Genomic DNA, 20,698 nt, shown 5'->3' with positions numbered 1-20,698 from the left:
AGAAAATCCCCTCACAGGCGCCTTTTCCTGGCGCTCAGATGAGCCGCCATCACCCGGCCCACAGAGGCAGGAGACCCCGGTCCCCAGCCCACCGGCCGCTGACCGCGAAACGGGGCCGGGAAACCAGGCACCTGCTACCGGAGGAAAAAAAGGGAAGGGAAACGAAGCCTAAGTCGAGCAGCTGTCAGCCATCCGCACCCCGCTAAAGTCCTTCGCGCCTCCAGGGGGCCAGTACACGGCTATCGCCGCTTTAAGCGGCGGGACCGCCGCGTTTCCCTTTTAAGGCCCTCGCGCACGTGCACGGGCCCTGAGGCGGGGCCTCGGGGAGGGGGCGCGGCCGCAGCGGAGCGCTCGGGGAGCGCGTCAAGGTGAGCGGGCGCGGGTGGGCCGTGACGTCAGCGGGGCGCGGGGTCCGGCCTCCCGCCGGTCCCACACGGGGAGCGGGGACGGGCGGGAGAGGAGCGGTGGCCGCGGCCCGGCAGAGCGGGGCTCGGGGCGGACCGGGGGGCGCCGCTGCCCCATCGAGGTGAGCGTGCCCCGGTGGCAGGTGTAAAACCGGCCTCGTTGCGCCTTGGGGGGGTCGGGGAGGTGTTCTTGTTAGCTCCCTCCGGTGCCCGCCTGACGGGGCAGAGCCATGACCGCCTTCCCAGCTGCCGTTCCCTCAGGGTTAGCGCCTCCTGGCTGCCGGGGCACGGGGTTGAGGGCGGGCAGAGGGAAGCGCTGGGATTGCTGACCTCTGGAACGGGAACGGGAACCTGACTTTGCTGGGCCCCGTGTCAGGCCATGGCCGGGGCGGTGGAGAGCCCCCTCAGCACCCAGATCAGGCCGCTCTGCTGCTTGTAGAACTCAGCATCCTTCCTTGCTGCTGATCTCTCTCGGTTTCTTTCTCCTACGTTGTTCTATCTGCAGCTTCTGAAACTGATATTGAACCATCTGCAAGACAAAATCCAGTGGCTTCCAACTTGACAGCAGCGGTTTCTAACTGGGTCTTTGGTCATCCCTAGGAAAGTGGATAATCAGTACGCTCTGGGATTGCTCTCATGTGGGAGCCTGCATACTGCAACACAGGCTTCTCAGAAAAACACCATTGCCTTTCTGGGAGCAATCTGCCTTCTTGTGTTCATTCCTGACTTGAAACTCTGCTAAGAAAAAATAGGTCTTGTGTGTTGGTATTTTAAAACATTTTTCATACAATGCAACTATTTATTAAAAAAAGAATAATGCCCAAGAGGTGGTACTTGAGAGCTTTCAGGTTTTTTGACACCTGGATCTGAAAGAAGTAAAGTTTATATGATCGGGTGTAGATATGAGTGTGTATACTTTCTTTTGCTCTGTATGTCAGTCAGATTTGATAAAAAGCTCAAAGGCTTCTTGTTAAAAAAAACAAAAAGAGATGGACGGATCAAGATTCTACTGCTATTGTCATTCTTCCTTTTTCACCTGTTTCTTTCCTGAGGGAAGGACTGCAGCCTGCCCTCAACTCTTACAGTGTGTCAAGAGAATCCCCATGGAGAAAGCACTGTGGAGGAACTTCACACCAGAGAATTCAGTGATGAGATGTGAAACATTAGGAAATCCGGACTTATTAGTTCAGTTCATGAAAGTACTTCTCTTTTTATGGCATGCGTTTTTCTCCATTCAGGACAGTCAGTTTTGATATCTTTTGAAAACTTGAGTTTGCAGTTAATTAACATTCTTCAAATGTAGAGCTCTTTAGGGATGTGCTGGAGACTTTGGTGCCTAATCTGTTACACTCAGTCTTCTGTTTCCATTCATCTCACCTTGTCAGTTACAGTTACTGGTTTTTTGCTTTTTGCCCAGCCATTCCCATCTCAGTTGGCTTGGTTCTGTCACATTCGTTGTTCCCAGTTTCTCCAGTTCTCTCTCCCCATTCTGTTTTTCTCTTCCATGCTTTACTGGCCTTTCAGTTGCTATTCTTGCCCCAGTTTTCTGTTCTGATTCTTAGTGCCAGTCCTTCCCATTTTTCCTTCCTGCATGTTCCTCATTCAGAGTCATTTGTCCTTGAAATTTCTTTCTTTGAGTTTCCTCTGAGAATCCTTGTTCCAACCATTTTGAGACCACAGTTTCAAAAGACTTCCAGTCTTACTTGCCCTCTGTTTAGATTGACTGCCTTCTTCCTCCATGCTGTCTAGGCCTGATACAGAAGGGATAAACTACCTGTTCTTCCTTTTTTTGCTAGCCTGTGCCTGACATGAGCTCTAACAACTTGGAAGCAGGTGAATTGTTTTGGCAAAAATATATGTAACTGAAAACTGGCTTACGGGCAGTCTCAGAAACAAAGAGTTTTAGGAACCAAGCCCAGGACAAACAAATTGGCCTTTTTAGCACTGAGGATTTTATTGAACATTTTTAAAAGGAGTTGTCTTGTGTCTCTGCAAAAGCAGGAAAAGGCAAGGGGAGAAACAGGGAAGAATAAAACTGGGCTAAAACATGCCTGAGACTCCCCTGAAGGTACTGCTCTTGCACTGCTTAGTGCTCCTGCTGTACTCAGAGGGTGGGTGAGGTGATCTTGGCATAGAATGATGATGTTGAAACTTGCAATTAATTTTTACTCCATTTGATTTAAAGAGTAAACCCAATTCGGATGATTTTTGTTTGGGAAAGCTAAAAAATAGCAATGTGTGTTGCTTCCTCTTGGTCTTTTAAAAAAATAGTCAAAATCATCCTTCACCCAGGCATTACAGATATGTTGAAAAGGATGATGTATGTGATGCAGATCCCCTTGAGTTCACTTTTAAAACATCTCTTTCTGCAAAAGCTTTCCTCAGTTTATGGTGCTAGAGGATGGTGTCTCTGCTTACTTTCTTTAGTCACTTCCATGTTGTTTATAATCTGAGGAAAGTTTGGTTGTTTCTTACTACCTTACAATATTAGTGTGACCATTTTCTTGTGTAATGTTGCTACTGATTTCCACTGTAGAGTAAATGCTGTCATATTTAGAAATACATGTCCACCTCCAGTGCTGTATTTTACTGTGAAAGCTGTCATAGAATGAGTGACAATTCACTTGCCAGCCTTGCTTTCTGTCCACCCACTCACAGTATCTGGAAGATCCTCAAGTTGAATTGGTACACAAGCTTCTCAGCCAAAAGCTGTGCAAATGACCTGGGAAATCAACAGAGTTTTTGTTCCCTCAGAGTGGCAGGCATTTGAAGGAGTAGTCTGAACTTACATTGTACACTTTTTCCACTCTTAACTTTCTATGCTGCTATGTATTGCCTTTTCTTTCTTTTAGTATGTTAATATCTTTGGCTTTTTTTCTTTAAATGATTCTACTTTTTTTCCTCTGTACTATGATAGAAAGCAGATATTTCAAGTATGTCTTAGGCACAATAAAGTTGCTTTTCATCATGTCTTGTTCAGATTGGGGTTTTGTGTTTGCATAATACAGGTATTAAGTTTCAGGATAAGAAAACTGAGTCAGCAGTTTTGACAGTGGCCCTTTCTGTACGGCAGGAGCTGCACAGCAGTTCTGCCTTCTCTGTATGGTTTATAAACAGTGGATCAAACCCTTAATGCCATGGGTAGATTTGAACTGAAGGTGAGTAGTATATCGAGGAGTCCAGACTTCATGTGAGCTGTCAGTTCACAGTTGGTTTATATTCACTGCATTCTTAACTCATTATTTCTGCCCAGAGCAGTTTCATTAGTGGTTATAAACTTCAGCCAAGTTCTATATGTGCACAAATTGTTTACTAGAGTATGGTGGTCCTTTTAAATTGCACTGGGCACATCTGACAGTTTAGAAAATGCTAAGGCAATTGCTCTGGGGGTACGAGCTGTACCACTTGAATGTAATTTTCTTAGGTAGATGATATCTGGAGGAATTTGGAGTTTTGTTCTGAAAAGTGACTTCCCACAGGAAGTCTATAGCTGAGTACAATGCTGAACCCAGCATCTGCCAAAGTTTATTTTAGGTCATGTTTCCTGTTAGGGTTTTACATGAGTATACTTATTCTAGAGATTGTATCAGCTGTGTGGGTATAAAAGTTGAGTTTATTTCTCTATCAACTCCTGTATTTTCAATGCCCAGTTTTGTTTTAAACAGTAACGAGTAACTTGATCAAAGTGTGGGGTTTTTTCCTTTTGTTGTAGATTGAGGTCCTACATTGATGTTGTTCTGTCCAAAAAATTGTGCAGGTCACTTAATTTTTATTGATGTGGTGCTGTAAAAACACATTTGAGATCCATTTCTTGTGGTTTGTTTGGGTTTTTTTTCCTTGTAGCACCCTTGGGTGTTGAAATACTGAAAAGAAACTAACTGTGGAATAATTTTTGCTTTACTAAGTAGCTTTTCAAGTGCAAACACAATCAAATGTCAAACCTTTATCTGGTTTATGACCAAGATACTTTTGCTTTGAGTCAGTTGGAGGTTTTAGAGGAGAGGGAAAGGCCCATCTTATCCTGATAACTTTTTAATTATAGTTTTCAGCACTCCAGGCTGTATTCCTGAGCACTGGTTATGAGTGCTGTAATGTAACCACTATAACAGTAGAGGTGGAAGGTTCTGTATTTTGCAGCGTTGAGAGTAAAGATGTTGGGTAAGTGTGGTGGTGTACTCTTTCTAGGCTCATCTGTTTAGCTTCACTCCAATTTGCTCTTCTTGTCAGCAAACTAAACATTATGACAAAGGCATCAGCTATCATGTTTCATTCCTTAATGCCCTTGGTTCTTGTGAAGCTTGGTTATTTATAGCTCTCAGCTGAGAATAGTAAGAATATTTTTATTTGGTATTAGCTCTGGAACCATGTAAGAGCATGATTTTTCTGCTGCTAAATCAGGTTCATTCCCTGTTAATCACACTGGCATCTCATGGTTACAAGAACACAAATTTATAGTCCTCTTCTAAACTGTTGAAATTCAAGGAGAAATTTTTCAGTAAAACAGTTGAAATGATGATCTAATTCTTTCTCACCTTGGGCCAGACCATTTCTTAGGAGAAATGCACTGCTAATAGAAAGCCTTGCTTTGTACAGCATCTTACACACAACAATCTCTTTTTATCATATCCCTGCATACTGCTGTTACTGGCATGTGTGCATGTCTCTTATTTGCACCTGACCTCGGCACACAAAGCTGCCTCCATGTCTTTTAGATGGGAACAGTCAGCACAGGAAAGCAAGCCAAACCCATCTCTTACAGTGTGCTCTGGGGTGGTGATGATCTTACAAGGAGCACAGTGCATTAGAATTTTCAGTCTCTCCAGAAGGCGCTACTGTGACACTGGATAAAATCATGGCTTTAACAAGATAAACAGGGAAACTCTTTATTCACAAGTTTGTTTATTTTACATTCGAGGTTGGTTTATATGATTCTTGGGCATAGATGCTGAGGTTGGCAAGGCCCGTATTTCATCCCCAGTTTCCAAACTACAAAGTACTTTGCCTCATATTCTTTTTCAAGAAAACTTGTGTTTCAGTCCTTCAAACAGTGTTTTCCTTTGTAGAAATCCAGTGTGGAATTGCTGCAAAAGCAAAGATGATTATACAGAGAGTAGTGCTGAATTCACGCCCCGGTATGTATTTCTCTCCAGCAGTGGAGCAATGTGTTTGTTATGGTTGCCTAACGCAGAATGGGGAGGGTAGAAACAGACACTAACTTAAGGTATTGACATTTATACGTCTTACTATTGCAGGCAGCAATAAATCAAGTTTATTGTGAGCTGTATTTACTTGGTCTGTATATACAGATTTTCTCACAGGTGAGAAAAAAAGGGTTTAATGCATAATATAGGAGAAAAGCATAAGTGTAGGGACTCAAAGTGAAGAAAGATTAGCAAGCATTGCTTTTTAATTCTGATATTTGTTCATTCTGCATTTTAAGAGATGACTAAAAGAAAGTATTTTGTTACTGTTAATTTTTGTTTCCTTTTAGTAAGCATTGAATATTTCATTCCTTCCATGTGTCAAAGTGTTTGTTTTTTGAATTTACACTCTTGAGGATTTATTTACTTCTTTACTTACATATTTGCCTTGTTACATGTCAGCACAATGTTTCGAATAGTGAGTTTATAAATTGTTTGTTGTAGAAGACCCAAATGTGTACATTAAGTTTTGGGGGGGAGTATTATATGATGCTCAATGCCAAAATAGTCCTAAGAGGTAAGAATGATTGTGTAACCTGCAAATAAGTCTTTCCTCATGCAAATCAAATGTTACAGCAGTAGAGTGCTGAAGTCACCCAGTCACTCTGATTTAAAACACACGCAGCTATCTGGCTCTTTCCTTTTAGTGCTGGTGGTTCCAGCTGTCAGTCTGACTGATCTGCTGTGTGTGGTACCCACCTGAGGATGAAGCCTCCAGTTCTGAGCCTTTTGGCATGTGTATCATAGGTATTTCTGGGAAGCTTCAATTGAAGGAGGCCTGTCTGTAGCTGCAAAGGGATGCTCTTGCAGCATATGGCTGTGCAGTGGCAATGGTCTGTATTTCCCCAATCTTACGGAGTCAAAAGACTGAACGAGTGAGAGTTTAAAACTTACCTGATTAAAATTAATAGTCATTTGTTCCTGGCAGAATAGCACATGATGGTTTTGTTATGTGAGAGAAGTCCCAGTGCCTGTCTTTGTTCTGAAAGTTAGGGGCTTTTCAGCCCATAGGGTATATAGAACCATTTTTTGAGAAGGGAACCAGCCCCCTTTTTATTTCTTTTTTTTTTTTTTTTTTTTTTAAATTTGCCCTAATTGTTCATAAAAATTCTGTGTAGCAAACAATATGTAAACTGTCAGTGCAAGTGCCTGGTACTGGCCCAGGCAAGCGTTAGCTGACAGATCAGCATGTCTTCAGTCTGGGTGGTGGCAATGCACCCATTTAAATTGTAGTCTGTAACACACAATCTGAAAGTTGGTCTGTTTTATACCTAGTAGTAGCCTAACTTACTCTAAAAAGGACCATCTTAAAGGAAGGCTTTCCCATATTGATTAAGGGAAGCTCTATATTGATTTATATGCTTGATTTTAAAATACTAGGTAAGAATGGTGTGCCGGTGGCTGAGAACTTCCGACTCGAGGAAAGTACCATAGCAGATGCGATCCAAGCAGGACAAGTGCGTGTTAGAACCCTTTATCTCTCTGTGGACCCTTACATGGTAGGTGATGGACTTAGAGCTAAGCCAGAGTTTGTTTTTTAAAATATCTTCAACTCTGTATCTGTCATAGAATCATGGAATAATTTGGGTTGGAAAGGACCTTAAGATCATCTAGTTCCAACCCCCTGCCAAGGGCAGGGACACCTCACACTACACCATGTTGCCCAAGGCTCTGTCCAACCTGGCCTTGAACACAACCAGGTTACCAGTTATAGGCATTAATGTTCCTGTGATATATATAGGAATATGATTTTATAGTGTTACCATAAAAGTCAGTTGGAGAAACTCTCTAAGACTCAATTTGGACTTTCAGAAAGCAGGTTGCTTTATTGCAGCGCTGGGCGCACATGCGAATAGCTTTGCAAAGGTGAGCGCACCCGTTACTTGCCAGCAGCAGCTGTATTTTTAGCATACTCATGCATATTCATAGCTTTCCCAGGAACTAATTCCAATATTTGCATCCTAATTAAGCATGCGCTTTCTTGCTGAGTGGGGGTCTCTGGTGGTCGCTGACAGTCTTCCTCACTGTGTTTACTGAATGACCTCAGTGCTTGCACACGCTCGCAAGGTCCTAGTGCTGAGTTAGCAGTTGGTGTGTCCTTGCTTCTGTTCTGTTCCAGTCTCGCTCTGCCTTGGGCGCCACTCTGCTGTCTTGAAGGCTGGTGCCCTCGGTCTTATTTACTGTCTCCTTAGTTGTTATCAGTCCCATGATGTTCCTTCACCTGTCAGCTGAACATTCCTTTCTCTCTGCGTGTTAGTAAGTTAGAAAAGTTTGGTCTATTCTACTATGTTAAAGGTACACAGAGTATTGTTAGTTTTAAAATTTAATCCTACAATAGGACCAGGAAGAGACTGTGAGCCCTGATAAATAATTACAGATTTGTTTTTCTGAACTTTGCCTCTTTTATATACATTTTTTAACTTTTTTTTTTCACCCCATACAAGGAAGTACTTTTCACTTGAGGGGAGTGTGGGTAGAGGAGGAAGAATATTTCATGATGAAGCAGGAGAGGGACATGATCAGGCAAAAAAATTCTGGACACGTAAATATTTCAAGTTAAATATTATTTAGTTGTTACCACTTTTGTTTACAAATAAAAGTCAAATTTTCTCCTTAAGTGGGTGATGGCAGGACAAAAATATTGTAGTACTTCATAAATAATGGAAGCAGAGAGGATTAGCTAATGAAGCCATAACCAGCACTTGCATCTAATTCTGCAAAACTGTAGAAATCATGTGGTTGGGAGAGTTGTGGGTTGAAGTGGAAGTGGAGGTAGGAGGAGAAGCAGACAGACCCAGTCTGGTAGTGTGTAAAAGTTTGCTATAAAGAAAATTCTGATAATCTGTTCCTTGTATAGATGGAGATAGAAAAGAAACAGTCTTAATTTCAGGAAAGTAGGTGTAGCTTGGGAATTAAGGAGAAGTTTAAGAATCCTGAAGTATGAACTCAGGCTACAGGGGGAGATAGAAAATGTTTCAGAGTTCAAGAGGTTTGGCTGTTCTTCAGTTCATAGGCATGGACTGAATGACTTGTGGGGTTTTTTTCAGTTCTACATTTCTATGATTCATCCAGTTAAGGAATGGCATTTACAGGATTCTCCTCAGACCCAAGCCAGTTGTCTTCGTTTGCATGGCTGACTTTGAGACAGCATCCACAGAATGTGTTGGCTTTGATAATGCTGCTGGAGGAGATCAGAATGATCTGTCCTCCTTTTGTACTGGGCAAACAAGAGAGGAAAGAGAGATCTAAGAAAAGATGAGAACTATTTGGGGCTTATTGGGAGACTTTTGAGTAGCCCTTTGTGTTTGAAGTTTTTACGTATCTCATCCCCAACTTTATCCGAACTCATAAACAAACCATGTGTTCCCCCAGAGCCTCTCATTAAAGTCTTGTCTTTCAGCGCTGCCGAATGAATGAGGACACTGGCTCAGATTACCTCCTGCCCTGGCAGTTGTCTGAAGTTGCTGATGGTGGGGGCATTGGGGTTGTGGAGGAGAGCAAGCATGACAGCTTTGCTAAAGGAGACTTTGTAATCTCCTTCAATTGGCCCTGGCAGACAGTGGCAATTCTAGATGGAAGCTTGCTACAAAAGGTAATGTAAAATGGAAACGCAACTGTTTTCTTTTCCTAATCCTTTTTAATTTTTTTTATAAATAGTAGCTAATGATGCTAGTTTTTCGTCAAAACCAAGCTAGCGTTATTGGAGCAAACAGTTCTTAAAGGCAGATCAACTCACAGGCGGCAAAATCTGGATCAGTTTCTTCTTTTCTTATCCTCGTGTAAAAGAGAAAATTATTGTAGTTTAAGAATGTACACTTGACAATAAACTCCTTCCTTTAGGACCCTTTGCCACCAATCTGCAATTGCAATAGTTGCTAAAACGGTGCTATTTTATCCTTTATGCTAACACAGGGATAGTTCACCATTGCTGGAAACTTCTTAATTCCCAAGTGCTTTTTGACACATCAGTAATTTAAGTTTTTGTGAGTGACTTTGTTTAAAAACTTCTTCTAAAACTCTGGAAATACAATCTTTGTTTCATTTTATAGAATTTTGTTATTAGGGTAGAACTAGTTTATAGATAGCTTGTCCCTACCTTGCCTGATAAATATCCTGAGTTAATCTTCTATCCTGAGACAATCAAATAGCAAACAGCAAAACCTCACCTTAAAAGGCAATGAACACCACCACGTGTTTCTGTTTTGTAGCTTATTCCACAACTTGTAAATGGACGCCTTTCCTACTTCCTCGGTGCAGCTGGCATCACAGGACTGACAGCCCTGTTGGGTATAAAGGAGAAAGGACACGTGGCTGTGGGTGCAAATCAGACAATGGTGGTGAGCGGAGCAGCCGGTGCCTGCGGGTCTTTGGCTGGCCAGGTATGTGAGCTGAAGACATACAAGTATACTCCGTTACCAAGTTTATCTTCTGAAACATGCTGGTTAGTAAAAGTATGGATAAAATCATTGTAAACGTGAGCAGGTACAACTCCATGAGAAAGGCCACTTCCACAGGTTTGACTCACACTCTCACTGAGACACATTTTAGGTGTGAAACTTAAGTTTCATCAAACTGGGAGAGGAGAAAACAGCCCAAAGGGATTACTTGTCAATAGATAAATAAAGTCAATGATATAAATACATGTATTTACTATGTATTTATATTATTTTATTATTTATTTTATTATTCTGCTGTTTGAACACAGCCTTTGAGTTGACTGGCAACTTCAATTTTTTTCTACGTAAGTAAAAAAATGTGGTAAACCCTCTTTGTGCTGTGTTCTGTCACATCCTTTGTGTTTCGAGATTCACAGCCCTTTTATCCTCTTCGGCTTTGCAGAACCTGTTGCAGTGTGTCTGTGTGTGTGTATGTGCATATCTACAAATATCCACAGAACGTATTTAAATCAATTATTGTCCAATCTTTTTGGCCTTTTATTAGCTATGTAACAGTACTTGACAGATGGTGATTTTTTACTATATTTGGCTTTCCAGTACTGCCAGTCACTGGTGACTCCACAGACTAAGCCTCCTGCAGCCACTGAGTTTGGAAAGATGGCAGATTTCAATTGTACCTGCCCCTTCTCTACGTGTGAGGAGGGACTGACAAGAGGCAGTTGTGTCACATGAGATGGGAGCTGGGGTTTAGTGGGATGGGGGAGGACTCTAACACCCCCTGGTACTTTTATGCAGATGAATGATCTCACTTGTCTTTCTTGTTTGTGTTTTTTGTTTTAACTGTGTACCTGCAGATTGGCCGTCTGGAGGGCTGCTCCAGAGTGGTGGGGATCGCTGGCACAGATGAAAAGTGCTCCATTTTGGTCCAAGAAATGGGATTTGATGCTGCTATCAATTACAAGAAGGGGAATGTGGCAGAGCAGCTACGTGAATTCTGCCCAGGCGGTGTGGATGTTTACTTTGACAATGTTGGTGGAGACATCAGCGATACAGTTATAAGTCAGGTGATTATACCAGCTGTCGGGTTTATTCTAGTCACTCTCCAGTGTCTGCATGCCCAGCTTGGAATTAATTCATATTGGAGATCAGCCTGCAATACAGCAGAGCAGGTTTTCCACTTCATTGATCTAATCCAGGTGCTGATTCTGGTCTTGAGAAATCGGATACTTGAAATCAGTGTCTATCATCTGGATTAGGCTGGCAATATAGTAACAGAAACACAATTTCTGCTTGTCATTTCTCACTTCTTTGGTCAGGAGACTTGGAAATACTCTAAAAACCTGGTCTGTTAGTGTAGTAATTTTGTGTTTTGTCAGCTTTGTTTTCTGGTTGCACAAAAAAAACAGCTCTGCTGGGCCTCCATAAAGACTCTTGACCAGCCCTCTTCATTGTTAACATGCAACTACTCTGTCTCATGGCAGGGAGGCTCTGGTGGCACTGCCACCTTTGGGAGCTCTGAATCACAGCTGTATCCAGCTTCTTTGTCCTATTACCCCTCTCCTCCTTACATAAAGGACAAAAAGTAAGATAACAATTTCTTGAATTCCTTGTATTTAATGCCTCTTTAAATTACATATGGGCTGTATAGCTTTTATTTTTCCATTCTTGCCCTGCAGTTATCTATTTGAATGTTGTCATAGATTGAATGGGGCTGCCTGCAATTCTCCCAGTCTTTTCTAGGAAATGTGGCTCTAACTAAGGATACCCATGTGAACATTTTATAATATAATCTGTTGCATCTCTGGAAAATTTAGTTTCTGAGACCAAGGAATGTAATTTTTCTCACTTTGTGCTGTCCCAAACAGATGAACCAGAACAGCCATATCATCCTGTGTGGACAGATTTCTCAGTATAACAAAGATGTGCCTTATCCTCCTCCGCTGTCTCCTGACATAGAAAAAATACAGAAAGAAAGGAATATCACAAGGTACATTTCTCTTTCAGAACTTGTGACCAGGTTCCGGGTAGATTGTGCACATGGTGGTGTGAGTCTGATGCTCGGAAGCCTGTAGATCCACACTAGGCACGTCTAATTGGAACAGAATGTTGCCATACTAAACAAGGGAACTATAGTCACAATGTCAGTAAATCCTTTCTCCTACCTTTGTCTGTATCAGCATAAAAAATGGGAAAGGATGTTGTTGCATGTTAACATGTTTGTCTGCTGTTATGCTTTGTGGTTGCTTGATTTAGTCCTGAAGTCTCTGACAGATTCTTCAGTGCGAGGGAAGGTGTTGCCATGGTTCTAGTCTCAGATGTTTTGCAGGGTGCCTTCTCTCCAAGTGCAGTTGTGCAGGCAGAGGGAATAGAAAATATTCTGAAAGTAAAGATGCAACCGATGCAGTGATTGTATTGAAATTATATTTTTAGTATTTGGGGTTTTATTAGATAAGGGGACTGTAGGTGTGGCAGATATATATAGGTAAAACATTGGGGTTTGTTATGACTCTGGGAATTTTGGAATCTCCTGTCAGGATTCAGGTGGGGCTAAGGCAGAGATTAAGAGTGAAGTCTTAGGAGACTTCATTCATTGCATTGCAGGAAGTTAGGGAGATGCTTAATCTCTGTGCAAACAGATTGACCTCTTCTAATAAAAATTCTTTTCTTGTCCCTGTTATTTTTGTCTGCACTTTTGAAAAATGGATAAAAATACTAAAATACACCATGCATGGTAGAAGGCAGTGGAGAATTTAGTCAGTAGGTTGCTACAAGAAATTATCATTTTTGATGATCATTTCAGTTTCTCTTGATTGCTACAGGCAGATGTAACAGCAGATTATGCAGAATTTTAGGGAGTCTGAAGGTTAATTTGCATTCACCATCTAGTTGCAGGACTCTTCTCTCTGGCACTTGGGCAGAATTACTTGTCTAAGACCAATGTTACTGTGAAGCTCTCACTGCAGGGAGCTGCCTCAACAAGCTGGCAAAGCTCTGAGCTGTGTCTCATTGTAATTAGTACTCACAACCCTTCAGTTTCAACAATGCTGTTTCCTGAAAAGATTTGCAAAGATTTCAAAACGTGCTTACCAACATTGCTTAAAAATCAAGGCTCATTCTTTTCTTTCACAGGGAAAGATTCTTAGTCTTGAACTATATGGACAAACAAGAAGCTTGTGTGTTACAGCTCTGTCAGTGGATCCAGGAGGGTAAACTGAAGGTAAGAACTTGTAATCCGTGGCCTTTAATACGATCTCCTCAGACCATGGTCTGACTACAAGAAGTCCAATTTCTTTGTCCCTGGCTCTCTTACCGTGCCTCAGAATTGATCAGATTTTCTGAAGAACGTGTAAGTAACAATTGAAAGCTTATTTAGTAGCACTGGTTTAGCTACCTGCTGAGGACAGTGTGACTGTCGTATGACAGACTTTTCTAATTACATGCTGCAGATGTCTGTATTCTTTCTTTCAGCATAGGGTGCGAGTGCTTTTCTATGTAAAGAATCAGACCTTCAAAACTATGTAATTTCAAATACCAGATGAGATAATGTCCTGAATACTTTTGGGGATCTTGTCTGAAATTTTGTTTCAAGCTTTATAATCACCATTTATTATTTTGTGATGGGTAGATGCTTTATCCATCCCTTTCCGATGAAGTCTGTCTGAACTAGGTTTTGATTTTTCAGTAATAGGTAAATGAGTAAATTGCATTCTTCAGTAATCAGTAAATCGGTAAGTTTTCCTGGGGAAATCCTGAGACATTACATTTTTGCAGGGGCAGGGATGTTGTGATTGAAGAATTAAATCAGCAAGTGTTCCCTCCTCTCTTGATAAAAGAACCTGACCCAAACAGAGCACTGCCCATTGTAGCAAGAGAATCCTTTAGATTTTGGTAGCTTCTGTGGTGGTTTCATGGCATGTTTCTAAGAAATGTTGATCTTGTTTGAAGAAAGCTAAAAGGACTTATTTGCATTGACAGGTCAGAGAGACCGTGGTAGAAGGCTTAGCAAACATTGGTGGTAAGACTTTTACACCATTTTCTAAGAGTAATAATCTGGTTAAGTACAGTGACAGTAGAGGTTAACTACCTCCTTTGCTTCATTTGCCAGTTCAGGTTTTTGTATTTTATCTAAACCATGATTTTAATCTTATAATAAAATATATTTTTTTTTCACAAGGTATAAATATGTTCTGTGAGAGGATTATTTTATGTTAAAAATAAACTGAATATAAATTTTGAGATTTGTTTGTTTGTTTTACAGTCGGGGGGAATTAACTCTTAAACTGGTATCTTAGCAGCTGATGATAGTCATCCTGATCTTACAGATTTAAAGTGCTGCCCATTTCTTAGGACTAAGAAAATGGTGTTTTGCAAACTTTGAACTCATACTTCTAAAAAACCCAATATCTAACAGTGCTTGTTAATGCATTTGCTAACAAAAAGCACACAAAAGAAAGGGGAAAACATATGACAGATTGCTAAACAAAGTAAAAAATAATCTGGTTTAAAGGAACAAAATGGCCTGTAGCCTGTTCCAAAAATCTGTAACAAAGAAAATATAAAAATGAAGAGGGTCTTGTGGCTGCAGTGAGACAGCGAGAGAGCCACTTGGTTCCAGGTGTGCTGTAAGAATGCTTCCCTTGCAAGTAACAGGAGAGAGTACGATTTAATCGAGTTAAGTCTTTAGTCCCACAAGATTGGAAGCCAGTAGAATTGAGCAATAGCCAAATCTTACAGATTTAAATTTATTCTAGTCGTTGCTACTTACTGGTATACATGTGTATTTTGATGGAATTTCATCAAATACAGCAGTCATATTTCATATCTTGTTTGCTCCAAAATTTATTCTTTTGCACCAGCTTCTCCCATTTATTGTACCACACCGAGGGTTTATAAACCCTTTTCTTTCACAAAGGTTTGTCAAACCCACAGCATTTGTGGGGTCTCCAGTCGTGCCTTGTCTTTCTGTTTGGTGTTACATGGCATAGCATAAAAGCAGCAGATTTAATGGTTAATATGTATAGGGCCAAACAGTTGCTTGCAAATCAGGCTTTTTAGTTGTTACACAAGACTGCCCTTAGCAGTTTGTTACAGGTTAGCTTTTTTTCTTCTTCTTACTTTAGCATGCCATTAGGGATAAATATGTTTAGGTCCAAAACGTGATCTCTCCTTTCTGGGCAGCTATTTCATACATTAGCTTCTACCTTTTTTTAGAAGTCACTTGGCATATTTTGCTTGGCACTAACTGATTTCATTATTTCTCTTGAAGCTGCTTTCCAGTCCATGATGAGTGGAGGCAATATTGGAAAACAGATCGTCTCAGTTTCTAAGTAAAAGTCATTCCTTTGGGAAAAATGATGGGATTCTATCTCCAACAGTGAGCAAATTTTTACTTATACTGTTTTCTTAAATAAGCCATTAAGTTGTTCTGTATGTACTAAAAGCAGAGATTCTGGGATGCTAATAAACTAAATAGAGCTGGAAACAGAAATGTGATCATTTATACTAGAAACAAGTAATACAGTCTTTGACATTTTGACAGCTGCCAGCTAGCACACTTGCACATGTTTCATGGGTATGGTTTGAAAGTTGGAGCACACCAGGAACCATTTCCAATAAGCAGGTTCTATGCAGCCACCTAATTTTGGGTCTTAGAAGAATTTACCAGCAGAGGTGAGCACCGTTCCTGTGCAGTTTGTCTCAGTGCCCAAGAACTCCTCTAGGAAGTTTTAGTGCACTAGTGTAAGTTGACCCTGACAGTCCAGTCAATCTGGGTAATCATTTTAGAATTTAAACTGTTCCCATTTTTACAGATAATTACAAAGAAAAATTCCATTTCTGGAATTCAAGGTCTCTAATAACAAAGGTATTTCCATTTTGCCAACTGGAACAAATTTCCACTGATGTGTCTTGTCTATTTATCTGTATTGTATCATTATACCCCTTTTTTCAGAGCACTTGAAACCTAGTTCATTTACAATTCCATCTGCATGCTGACTTCCATCAGAGAGAGATTCAGGTGTAGCACGAGCCTTATTTACTCTTCTCAATCTTTTCATTCCAGACTTAAAGTGAAGTTTTCTTTTTAGAATTCTTTTTCTAAAATCTACTGTATCTTATTTTTATGGTAATCTCCCCAGTTTTTGGGTTTTGTGGGTTTTACGCCTCTCCAGGGTGACAGAAAGAGAATCTCAAAACATGCTGCCTGATGAGGGAGGGAAACTTTGCAAACAATTGATTTTCTGTTCCATCAGTATGTTGGCTCTGAATTTTTGGGCTAACAATGCTCTTTTACCATCTCAACGGAGAAACTCTGGAAAAAATGAGTCACTATTTCCAAGTTTGACTAGCAAATGGAACTGATGAGATTGTATCCTCAAAAGCAAGGGATAGAAAAGGGAAGAGATAATTATCTTAAAGGTATTAGAATTCCACTACTATGTACATTCAGAGACGCTAACACATATTTATTTAGAGAATAGGATTGTTCGTGACACATTCGGATTTACAGGCAATTGGTTTTGGTTTTAATTTGTTTGCCTTTAAGGGAAGTGCTGCCAAACAGCAGGGTCAGCCCTACCGTCCAGAGAATGGATTATCTAGATCTGCAGGAGTCATACCTAGGACAAACTAAATGGAATCCAAGAAACACTATGCAAAAAATTGAGCATTATAAATCATTTTGTGTGCTCTGGGAAGTAAGACAAGTGTCAGAATTGCCTAATACGGTTGTAAGCAGCATGAAAACCAGTCCATTCATTTCCTAGTGTTGAAGCTGTTCTGTAAGAAGGAAGCATGCAGTGATGGATGCCATAAACTTTGTGGAAGAGAAAGACACTTGTAGTATAGAATTAGATGACACAAATCCTCCAGTATGCTTTTTTCAACTACAAAACTAGTGACTGGTTCACTTTCAGCTAGCTTGGGAATCCAGCATCTAACTCCAGCAGCATTAATAAGTCTCACACTGGGATTAGAAGACAAAATTTTATGCAGTGAAATCAGTATGATCATAGTTGGCAAATGAAGATGGAAAGCAGTGGGTGAGTGAAATTGCATGAATTCCTGCATAGTGACTGTTTATAGATGGTAATTCTGTTATGAAAGTTAAGTGGGCTTGTAAGGCTTGAGAATTCGGATGTATATTAAAATAGGAGGCAAGAGGACATGCAGTGATCCTGAGCATTGTCTCCAAACTTGGATTCCTGTCATGTTAGCTGGAGTTGATGGGGAGGGAGCTGATGGGAATACAGCTAAGGAGTGTGCTGGCTGTGCTGGCATGTCCATCATCCCCTTTCCTTCTTCCCTCCCACATGCCTGATAAGAATATTCAGATTGAAACAGCATCACCTGTGCACCCCTGGGCACCCTGTATTCTGCATTCAACTTCTGCCAGGCAGCAGAAGAGCCTTAATGCACTTCAAGACACTTAACCTTCCTGAATAAATATCCTCATCCTGATAGTTCATTCCTAAAGCAAATACTTAAGCACAAAGGAAAACAGCCCACTCCAGGTACCTGACCAAGCATTAGCACTTTACACCCCCACAGTAAACCTGGTCTTAACCTGATGCTCTGCTGCTACTGCTCCTGGAAATTGTTACCCATACAGGAGTATTTTAGCAAGTGAGATTATTATTAGTGTTGCTGCTGAGTTGCAATAGTACCAGTTTTAATTAGAAACAGAAAATCCTCTGCTGAATTTGTTTTTGTGTGTGTGTGTCTAATTGTACATAAATAAATCTGGTGCTTTCCGGGGCATGGTGTCAGCAGGGTGTTTTTGTGTTTTCTTCCAGCCTCGAAGGCTAACCTCTTCCCACACACAAATTTCAATGTCCTGTAAGATGCATTTTGCCATATTTGGCTTCCTTCAATCTATCAATTTTATTTCAGTTTCAACATCCTGTTTTGAGAAAAATGCCTTCTAAAAACTGAGGACTGTTCTGTTTTACTCCAGCCTGCTTGGAAGGAAGTATATCATAGGGTAGTATCCACTGCAAGCTAATTAAGTATCTGTGTATTTCAAAAGAGACTTCAGCTATGGACTGTGGTGAGTTTGTGTTGTATGAATGCAAGAAAGCAATCATAACAATAACCATACTAGAAAGGTGTTAAAATGTTCTTTTTCTTTCATATCTGATGTGTGAGGGCCTCAGTCTGATACCTTCCCCGAGTTGCATTTGTTTGTCCAAAGTACAGATTTTGTACTTCCAAACAGTATTTGCTGAAGAGCTGCTCCAGAGTGAGCTCATCTCTGCTCTGTGAGGTGAGCCACCTTCCAGGAATGACAGTCCTCAAGGAGGTGGTTCTTTGCGACCAAAACAGAATATGGTACAATTACAAAATTCCCAGCACTATTATTTTTACAGCAATTGCTTAGTAAGCCACACAAGTTGTAAGCCTGTGAAGAGCTGATGATGTGAGGGGTGATCCAGAGTGAGATCATGCTGAGATACTGATTCTTTCCCGTTATAAAGGCAGCCTGATTGCAGCAGCATTCCTGTAGTCAGGTGGGCTGGGGACGGCAATAGAGGTTCTATCAGCATTGGTTAAATGGCTTGAGGGGAAAAAAGAAAATGAAGATGGGGACAATCAGAGTAAGGCTCCTCCTGGCACCCCCAATGTTTAGGGTTCTCACCAAAGCATTTCTTTACTTGTGAATCCTGGCTCATGTTGCCTCCTAAGAATAAATAAAAATCAAAAGGAGAAAATGTGCTAAACCAAGTGCCACAGTTCTAAAAATACTAATACATCATTTTTTTTCACCTTGTCTTCATTATTGTAACAGTGTGACTCTTCAGCAATCATCTGTTTTGCACTATAGGAGAGGTCTCATTTAACAAAGGATGACAAATAACTGGTAACAAAAATCTGAGAGGCTTTGGAGGTAGTAGATAAATAGGCAGTGGCTGCAGAAGCACCAGCTTTTGTCCCATAAAGCTTTACCTTAGGAGCACGGTGAGTGATCGTTTATAAGATCTTAAGCAAGGGCAAGCATGAATTCAGAGTACCGGTTGTGTGAGCATGGTAAGATACAAAGAGTCCAGCTACACGATCTTTATAAATAAGCATTTCTTGTTGCAGAGGGTAGTAAAACTTCATAGTATTGGGCAGAGACCTTTTTTTATTTTCCTTTGAGCCAGTCTCATGCTTGTTTGAATTTGCTAAAGTTTTGTGCACTCTCATTTCCATCCCTTCTCCCTTTGCACCTTGAAGAGTTGCTGTTGACTGTCCTACATTTCATTTTCTTCCTTTCTGCTTTCTTGCCCTCCATTTTTCCCCTCTTTTCCTTAACAATTTTTTTTAGATCATCATTCTTCTTGTCCTCCTTGTTGGCTTCTCGATAATCAGAAGAAATTCTCTTTTCCATAGGAGCACCTATTAGTGTTTTAGTGCTAGGCCATGTAGTTTAGTGTCAGGATTTCATGGAAAATGTCAGCAATAGCATGAAAAGAGCTTGCCAGCCCAGACATAAATGTATCTACTGTAGTTTAGAGCAGCTCTTGTTACAAAAGTGAAGAGAGTGAAGGCAGATGCCTTTCAAATAGCTTCATCTCTATATTTTAATGCACTGATCATGGAAGAAGCAGATGCAGGATTACTTGGTCCTGTTGTTTGTAACATTGCTCTCCTCTATTGCTATGCTTCTTTCTCTTCACTAGGTTGTCTTCACATTAGGAAACATTCATGCAATCCATAAAGAGACTGCCAGGGGATGAAAGAAGATCCCACGCAGATGGCATTATCTTGCAATAAGAAAGAGTAACAGCAGCTGGAATAAGTTCCTAACCAAGAAAATGCTTTGTGAGACACAACTGGAAACTCTTTAGGAAAAGCACAGAAAGAAGCAGAAATTAGTTGACTTTTTAGCCACAGGAACACAGAATTTTGCAGCCAGAAAGATGCCTTAGATGGCAAAAATCAATTTTGCTGCAGCACTCTGGGCAGAGAGGTGGTAAGAGGGTGGCTAAGCAGGTCAATGGTGTTGAAAGAAAACTGATAGTATGAAGTAGCAAAGCAGTGTTTATGCAAGAACAGGGAGGTGCAATTTATGTTTAGAGGAGACTGTTGGAGGGCAAAGGGTGAGAAAAGGCCGTGAGTTTATGGGGCTATGGGTCCACCCTCCTCTTGCACAAGCTTATTTGTATCTCTTGAGACCTTTGCTTGCTCTCTGCTCTTCTGCAGGAAGGAGCCTTCCTCTCCCCATCAGCCCCTGCATGCTTTCCTCTGCCTCCCAGGCAGGGAACGTGGGAAGGGAAAGTAAAAGGCCAAGGACCAGGCTCCGATGGGAGCAGGCTGGGCAGAAGCCAGCACTGTTGGACTTCCTCCTGGTTCTGGGGGCAACTGGCAGAGGGCAGGATGCTGTCTGCTGGTGCTTTAAGGCTGGGATGGAGCTGCCTTCGTGTCCCCCTCCCCAGAGTAATGTGCTTTTGGCAGCAGTGAGCATTTCAGACTGGAACAGCCTGTTCCATGTCCTCAGGCCAGGCAGCCTGAGTGAGCCTTCAGTGCCCTGCAGGCAGCAGCCTCAGCCTCTGCTGCTCCAGAAAGGGGTTCATGCTCTTTGAACTGTTGGAACTGCTTTAGCTTTGGTTGGAGGTTTTTTTAGGGGATTGGGGGTTTTTGCAGTATTTTTATTCTTTTTTAGCATGCTACAGAAACAGTGGGGAAAGCACATGGAAAAAGCCTCTCTCTGCTATGC

The 20,698-nt window shown here is 41.2% G+C and overlaps 1 protein-coding gene across 2 annotated transcripts; it reads left to right on the top strand.

Annotated features, from left to right (window-relative positions):
• Positions 1-313: 313 nt before the first annotated feature.
• On the top strand, positions 314-15,490 carry PTGR2 (prostaglandin reductase 2). Of its 2 annotated transcripts, none has more exons than XM_030483053.1 (10): positions 314-368; positions 5,468-5,536; positions 6,986-7,104; positions 9,006-9,197; positions 9,814-9,984; positions 10,857-11,066; positions 11,868-11,989; positions 13,132-13,219; positions 13,978-14,017; positions 15,269-15,490. In XM_030483053.1, exons 2-10 carry the CDS (start codon positions 5,500-5,502, stop codon positions 15,331-15,333), a joined length of 1,044 nt encoding a protein of 347 aa, XP_030338913.1. In that variant the 5' UTR covers positions 314-368; positions 5,468-5,499; the 3' UTR covers positions 15,334-15,490. The 2 variants fall into 2 exon arrangements, with proteins under 2 accessions (XP_030338913.1, XP_030338914.1); XM_030483054.1 differs by lacking the exon at positions 314-368 and adding an exon at positions 407-526.
• The last annotated feature ends 5,208 nt before the right edge of the window (positions 15,491-20,698 follow it).

The sequence above is a fragment of the Strigops habroptila genome, chromosome 4, assembly GCF_004027225.2.
Source record: "Strigops habroptila isolate Jane chromosome 4, bStrHab1.2.pri, whole genome shotgun sequence".
Taxonomy (NCBI): domain Eukaryota; kingdom Metazoa; phylum Chordata; class Aves; order Psittaciformes; family Psittacidae; genus Strigops; species Strigops habroptila.
This window is presented reverse-complemented; position numbering and strand designations above follow the sequence as displayed.

Coding starts and splice junctions, on each gene's coding strand:
- PTGR2 (XM_030483053.1), top strand. CDS start 5,500: ATGATTATACAGAGAGTAGTGCTGAATTCACGCCCCG. Junction 5,537..6,985: donor AGTGCTGAATTCACGCCCCG/GTATGTATTTCT, acceptor TTAAAATACTAG/GTAAGAATGGTGTGCCGGTG. Junction 11,067..11,867: donor GCGATACAGTTATAAGTCAG/GTGATTATACCA, acceptor TGTCCCAAACAG/ATGAACCAGAACAGCCATAT.